At 31.3% G+C, this 7,991-nt stretch overlaps 1 protein-coding gene across 2 annotated transcripts; it reads left to right on the top strand.

Moving 5' to 3' along the window:
• Window positions 1-3,148: 3,148 nt before the first annotated feature.
• Window positions 3,149-7,746, top strand: LOC109815972 (ninja-family protein 3). 2 transcript variants are annotated; one of them, XM_020380808.3, is made up of 3 exons: window positions 3,149-3,542; window positions 3,689-3,995; window positions 7,063-7,746. In XM_020380808.3, the coding sequence occupies exons 1-3, from the start codon at window positions 3,537-3,539 to the stop codon at window positions 7,512-7,514; spliced, it is 765 nt and encodes a 254-aa protein (XP_020236397.1). In that variant the 5' UTR covers window positions 3,149-3,536; the 3' UTR covers window positions 7,515-7,746. The 2 variants fall into 2 exon arrangements, with proteins under 2 accessions (XP_020236397.1, XP_020236398.1); XM_020380809.3 differs by having other exon boundaries at window positions 3,152-3,542; window positions 7,108-7,746.
• The last annotated feature ends 245 nt before the right edge of the window (window positions 7,747-7,991 follow it).

Below are 7,991 nucleotides of genomic sequence, written 5' to 3'. Positions count from 1 at the left end.
AAGGTGTCGCACTAGCTTGGAGGTGTTACGATTTTGAGGTTTACTAGATTTATTTTGGAGTGTAGTTGATGTGATCAGCCTCCAAGTGGGAGATTGTTGCGTATGTGGAGTCTGAAGGGTCTATTGGGTTTGGCTCATTTGCTTTTTATTTATTTATTTTTTTTTATAAATACTTATGTAATTGTAAACCTAATTAATGAAATAGAAAATACCATCTAGTGAGGCCATGAACGTAGATTATTCTGACCGAACCATGTAAATCTCTATGTCTTGTGAATTTACTTTCTCTCTTGTAATTGTGCGTGTGAGTGTGTTTGCGATCCCCATGAAAGCATATAAAGATGTCCAATTGTGGACTTCATGTACCCCCAACATTTGTTTTGCAATTGTTGAATGACACCAATAAGATAAAGTGAAATTATAGTTTGGTCTCTTCCAAGAAGTCCATTCTCCACCTAATAATTTGAATGACCTACACAAAATTGAAATAAGAGGAAGACAAGATGAAAATTGGGTTACAAAATATGCTCAATGGATCCACATATGGAACAATAGACGTGATCACACATTAATGGGTCATCCAATGCAAGGCCATTCACACACGAGAATACATGGAATGGTACTTAGCCAATTCCATCTATTTTCTATTTGTGTCGCGACTACTACAAGATCCAAGGACCCACCAATAGTGAACGAGTACCACCACATTTGAAACTGGTGTGATTTCCATGCAGTCGTATGAAGTGACTCATCAACATGTTTCAATTCCTTCACACAACATAACGCCAGAAACAAACATAATTGACAGAAGATATTCTTTTGCAACAACTTTAGAGGATTTCTTTACAAACTTATTTGAAGTAGATTTTACAATTTCATCTTCAGCATAGTCTTACATGTAGTCTCTTTACCAACCGAATTTAGCTAATGAAACTAGTAGTTCCTCAGATGCATTCCAGTATCCATTCCTTGATGATGATCAAAATCCTCTAGAGCAACAACCACTACGACAAAATTCAAGACGTAAAAGACGTCGTCCTCGTTGTGGAACTAGGCACCATTACGGAGATTAAACATTATGTAATGTCACTCTCTAAATGTATGCGTTCATCAATATTTTCTTATTCATGTAATATTGTTATGAATTTTTTTAATGCATTTTGTCTTCATCAATGTTGCTTTAGTATTGTTTTTTATTAATAATTTTTTATTAAAATATTAAAAAAATTAATTTTAAATAAATAATTAACTATAAACTTTAATAAACTTTAATATTTAATAATAATTAACTTATTTTATTTAAATAAAATTTTTATTCAAAATAATTTTATCATATTAATATTAAAAATTATTAACACAAGTTTACATATTTAAATAAATATAATATTTAATTTTATGTACAAATTTTATTTTATTGTAATAATATAGAAATTATAAATTACAAAAATAAAGTGATTTTTTATATAATATTTACTTATTAAATATTATATTTAATTAAATTTTGTAATACTATTAATATTAATATAAATTAAATTCATTAAATATATTATATTTATTAAATATATAACTTTCCATATCAATTTATATACATTTAAAGTATATTATTAAATAAAAGACAAAAAGACACCAAAAATATATAATATTTAATAGTTATTAAAAAAATATTTGTAAATATTTGAATAAGAAATTTTATATAAATATTAAAATAATATTTGATCAACAAAATATTAAAAAATAATTAACTATAAATATTAATACAGATTAATATTTAAAATTAATTAACTTATTTTATTTAAATAAATTTTTTATTCATAATTATTTTATCATATTAATATTATAAATTATTAACAAAAATTAACATATTAAAATAAATATATAAACACAATATCATTTATTATTTTTATTAATTTTACATACATTTTTTTATTATTATTTCATAAAAAATTAGATTTAAAAAAAAAAACATTTCTCAAAATTTGATTCCTAACAAATTTTTCAAGTCACCAAAACAATCATTAAGGTTGTGTTTGGATTGAAGGATGGATTTGGGGAGTGGAAAAGGAAAGATTTGAAGAGAAAGAGAATGGAAAGTGAGATTGTTTAGATTAAGGGAAAGATAGTGAAAAGTGAGTGGAAAATTTGTGAGAATTTGTGTAGAAATTGATTGATGTGATAGATAAAAATTAAAAATTTAATAGATGAATATATAATTTACACTTTTACCCTTGGATTAAAAATGAGTAGAATATTATTTATTGTAATTAATAATAATTACAATAAAATTATATTAATAGGTATAATTTATTAAAAAAATAATAAATAATGATAATAATAATAATAAATATTAGAAAAATAATAAGAATCATAATAAAAAATAATGATACTAATAAATCGATTATGCCAGCCCATAATCGATTATGTGCCATGCATAATCGATTATGCTGGCTGGGAGTTCAGTTTTTCACCGCGGTTTGCCCTCCATTCTTCATTCTCATACCTCGGCTACCCTCCCTCTACTGCATGACACAGTTTCTGCATGCATGAGCATGGTAGAGCTTCATCTTTTTTTAGCTTTTGGGCAGGGATATTATCGGGTTTTCTCATTTCTTACGTGACTTTTATTTCTTTTCTTCACAACTTCGCGAGGAACGGCCATGCGGGTTCTCCCGCTTTTCTTCACTTTTCTTTCAGTGCAAATCAGCAAAAACAAACGTCAAGTTTCTTCACCTTTCGTTCGTCGTGAACAGTAAATTTCCTGAAACAAACAGGGACTAAGGTCAGAATTCGACTCCCTCAGTAAATATGTTTATGTTTAGTTTGGTAAATAAAGGGGGATTTATTTTTGTAAATATTTTAAAAAAATTATATTTCAGAGAAAAATTCACTTATGCCCATCCCTATTCTTTAAAATAGTTTAATTTAAGTTGAATAAGATACGTGTAAAATTTTTCCTAAATATTTAACACATATGTACACGTGTATAAATAAGAAAAAGTAATTAAATGAGTATTTAATAATGGACACGAAGTCTGAAAATCAGGTTAGGTGGTTAAAGGGTTAAAGCTGAAAAAATAGTAGCAATGATTTGACGTTATTACCCCCAAATTTGCGTTTAGAAGTACGTGGCATGGAAGGAGGGTGATGCCTGCGAAATGCAAAATGCAAAATGCAGAGAGACGAAGCACAAGTGTACTGTAACCGTAGACGATGTGAACCAACCTCTCTCTCCACTGATTACCACGTGGAACTTTTCAAACGCTTCCTCATAATTCACGAACAAAACCCATGTCATCAACATTCAACAACATTAACAGCAACAAACAAAACAAAACTCCCTCTCTCAACCCCTTTTCCTTTTCCTCAGATTCTTCTTTTTTCTTTCTTTTCTTTCAAATTTTGTTGTCTCTTTCTCCCACTCACTTCTTTCCTCAAACAAACATTGTGAGCCACCCCATTTTTTTCTCTTCTCTCAAAGGGGAAACCTTCACGGGAGAGAGTTTTTCTGTTGAAGGGTTTTCTCTTTTTCCTTTCTTTCAATGGAGGTAAATAAAACAAAAAGAGAAAAAAATGTTTTTTTTGTTTTTTGTTTGTATTGTTTTTCATCATGCAACAAAGGGCTAAGAGTCTAACACTATGAGACTTGTTTTACATTTTTTTTTTGTGTGTGGTTTACTGTTTTTGAGTGCAGAGGTGTTATGGTGAGAAAGGGTACAAGCAGAACTCAAAGAAAATAGACCTTGGTCTAAAGCTTTCACCTTGTGGTGAGAATGCAGAAGGAGTGGGGTTGAGAAGGGCATCATCATTAGTGGGTGTGGCAAATGGGGCCCAGTGGGGCCCACCTCTTAGCAGATCTTGCTCACTGCCAGCAGAGAGGCTGAGGAGGGTGCCTGCACTCTCACCTCAACTGCTTGCTTGGGTGGCTGCTTCTGCTGTCAATGTTGTCAACACACCATCACCACTTCACAAACTCAACCCACACCCAAATTCTTCTCAGGGTAATGAATTTTCTTCACTCATGTCCACTTCCCTTTGTTTGTTTCATTCTGGGTTGTTTCTATTTTATTTTTTAATTTTTGGTATAGACCACATATATGATCTATTGAAGACAATCATGTTGGAATCCGACATATTCTGAGTTGAATTTGACATAAGTGTGTTGGATTAGCTTATTTTGCAAAATAGTTTATATTTTGTTAATTATCTTTTTGGTGGTGGTGGGAGTTAGGCAGATGCTAACATTTATATTTCATTATGTGTACTTTTATGTCTTGTTAAATTCCTTGACTAGTAATGTTTCTGGGGCTTGCATTAAAATATTAGAAACACAATGATGTACGTGTTTATGTTTGAGCTAAATGATTAAAAAATAAAGATGAAACCTTTTTTTTTTTTTTTTTTTTTGGTTTTTGGGATTGAGACTATCCTCCCCTGTCCCCACTCCCCCTTCTTTGTGCCCAGTTTTTTTTTTTCTTGATTAGTTTTTAGATTATTTCCTTAGGCTTTGGTTTTTAGCTGTGTCGAATGGTGTCATGTGATCCATCTAGCGGACTTCAACTAGTGGAATAAGGCTTTGTTGTTGTTGTACATCAGTTTTTCGTGCTATTGTTTGATTCATCTTGCATCATAGGTTATTATTGGTGATTAATTAGTGCTGAAGAGATTGTGTATTAAAAGATTTATCTTTGTAAGCTTTTGTGTGTGACTGAAAACCCAAGTGGATGAGAGAACAACTTTGAAAAATTAAAATATATATATATATATATATATATATATATATATATATATATATATAGTTTTTTTTTTTTTTTACTTCGAAGCCAAATGCAAATCCAACTATTAGTTTTGGTCATACAGCCTTTCAGGGCAATCACAAGTGTGTTTATTTTTGGTACTCGAATTTTGCCATGGATTGCAAGATGTGGAGAAACTATATCCGACAAGGTACTGAGAATAGATACCAAATTAATTGCATAAACATGTTACAGAAATAATATACATAATCACATATCATAATATGATAAGTAAACAAATGATAATGGATGATGCATATGATAGATTTAAAGCCAATTAAGTAAACCAAGTTTCTCCTTATTAGGAAAGCAAATGATACTTTAAGATAATATAAGAGATACAGAAATTTCTAAATTATAGATATATCAGAGAGCAGGGCACTTTGCATGTAAATATGATTCGGAGGAACTACTTTTATTTTAATGCATGTGCAACTTTTTTTAGATATGGCAATTGAAAATTTTCTACCACCTTTGGAGAGTAGAAGAATTAAGAATTAAACTATGGTTTCATAAGACATATATGGTGTATCATGTATGAGCTTAGTAGTAATGAAAAGAGAGAAACAAACTAAAAAGGATGTTTGCTTACAAAAAAATTCCAATCTAATAACTTAGCAAATTGATAAATATTGTCTGATGTTATGCATGTTGTCTGATGATTTTCTTCATTGCTTTCATATGTTTCACACCCCTCCTTTGTAATCAAATGTTACAACTACAAATGATCTTGAGTTAATATAAGACAATCATTTTTTTAACTGTTCTTTTATCAAACCTTCATTATATCACTCTTTTTCTTCTTAATTGCTCTCACAAATAAAGGTTCTTTATTTTAGTTTTGGATATGCAGCATCTTTAGATTTCTCTGATCTTACACAGTAATAATTGTTAAGTTGTTAAGACTGCAATTTAATAATAAATTGAAACCCTGAATGTGTTTGTGTTTGTGCTAAATAGCTAACTATGTACTAAAGAGTTAGACTTTCAAAAAGACATGTGATTTACTGAAAACAAGTGCATTTAGTTATTCGTAACATGTGCCCATAGAGAAGAAGTAAACAGTAGTCTTCTAGAAATTCCTTTTAATGACTTTCCATATTCAATTTTGTTCTTGAAGTGTTTTGTTTAACTCTGAATTATCTCCCTCAGTGTGAGCTTCATCCTAATATAAATTTTCAATGATATAACAACTAACTTAAGTTGATATTGTATAAATTGCTTTGTTATATTTTGTATGACTAGTCTGCACTAACTCAAACTTCTATCTTTATTGGTGGACAATGGTTATCATTACAGTGTAATGATATTTATATGATAGAAATAAATAATTTATACATTATTGATGTGTCAGGACATAGTGTCACGTCATTATCTGGATCCACATGTGCATTTACATATAGAAATTGGTTTGCTGGTGTACAATCCTTTAGACCATAATTAACATTTGTTTATGCTGTTACATTTAATTTTAATTCAATTTCATGTATTAAGATCATATATTCATGATTTATGTTCTCCAAAACATGATTCATTTGCTTTCCTTCTACATGATAATAGATTATTATGGATGCTCCAAACATGCAGCCAGTCATATACTACTGGATACCTCTCTTTTATCTATTTCATCTATAATGATTAGAAATGAGACTAACATTTATGGCAGTGAAATCTGGATTCATAATTTTCCTTCATAGATTCTTTTTTAATTATTTTTATAACCATGTTATTGGTACCCCCAATAGATTTAGTACTAAAACATCATAAATCAGGAAGGGGTCTTCTTTTCTGTTCATGATTTCTTCATTGCTTTCGTCATGGTTTTCACATAAGGGACGTTTAAGAGAAAGGCCATTTACTTCAACATAGGGTCCTCAAGCACCATTTTTTTTTCCTACAAAACCGTTTCACAGGAAAAAAGCCTTGTTAGTTGTTAAGTTTTGGCCTTGACACATTCTTAACTCATCAACAACAGCACCTTGATCACAAGTTAATGCAATAGAAACTGATTTTCTCATGTAGCGGTAATGCTGAAATATACCTGTCTGAATCATTGCAATAACACATGAAACAGAATAATAACTAAAGCTAAGTGACTTTTAGTTTCAATAACGTATTTCTTCATGCTAAATGTATGCTTTAGTTTACTTGCTAAATCCAATAATGTAAGTGTAGCTTTGGAAGAAAATTTTCTCACAGTTCATCACATTAACTATTGCAAATATTAAAATCAACTCCATTGCTGTTTCTTGTATGCTTTCTATCCCAAAAGATACACTCACAGTCACAGGTGTCTCACACAACAATCCATATATAGGCCACAGACAATCAGCCGAAGGAGTCGCTTTGAACATCCAAACATCAACCAAGCCAGAAAACGATTCCACGGCTTCCCAGAAGGCAATGGCCAAGGAAACTCCACCTAGGCCAGCCAATACCAAGCCGGAGAATCCGGCCAAAAGGCATAAACTGGGGAACTACTGCAGCCTTAAAGGCGATGTAATGGAGATCCTGAGGCAGATGCCAAGTGTGACTACTACTGGAGATGGCCCCAATGGGAGGAGAATAGAAGGGTTCCTGTACAAGTATAGGTCTGGTGAAGTGTGCATTGTTTGTGTGTGCCATGGTAGCTTCCACACTCCAGCAGAGTTTGTGATGCATGCTGGGGGAAAAGAAGTGGCCAACCCCATGAAGCATATCACTGTTTTTTCTAACTCATTTTAGAGGCAATGGCAATGAATGAATGGCTTTAAAGTTCATCCATCTTGGAATGTAGAGGCAAGTGGAAACAGTGAAACTATCTTTGGTTAGTTTAGTTTCCATTAATTATATTATCCATTGTGCTGTGAAAGGAAATTTTCATCAAAGGTTGTTGGTACTTTTTGTGAACCTATGTGATACAAGGTAAAAACATGAGAATTAATTATGTGACTTAGGTCAAAACTTTTTTCCCTCACTTTTAAGGTGTGTATTCAACCTTACATCACTTAGTCTTATCATGGCTAAATGGTTCTGGTATTCAGTTATCCGTTAGGAGCACAACCTCTATACTACTATAAATTTTGATACTGTGGTTGATGCTCTGAAGTGTTCAACTAGCATCACTCGGGGAATAAGAATTCCACCATGCATTATACATAGTGGAATTCTGTATTTTGCATTAACCTGCTCATGACGAATTCGTAACTTTTATTGTTCAAG

Source organism: Cajanus cajan, chromosome 6 (assembly GCF_000230855.2).
Source record: "Cajanus cajan strain Asha chromosome 6, NIPB_CcT2T_4, whole genome shotgun sequence".
In the NCBI taxonomy this organism is placed as follows: domain Eukaryota; kingdom Viridiplantae; phylum Streptophyta; class Magnoliopsida; order Fabales; family Fabaceae; genus Cajanus; species Cajanus cajan.
This window is presented reverse-complemented; position numbering and strand designations above follow the sequence as displayed.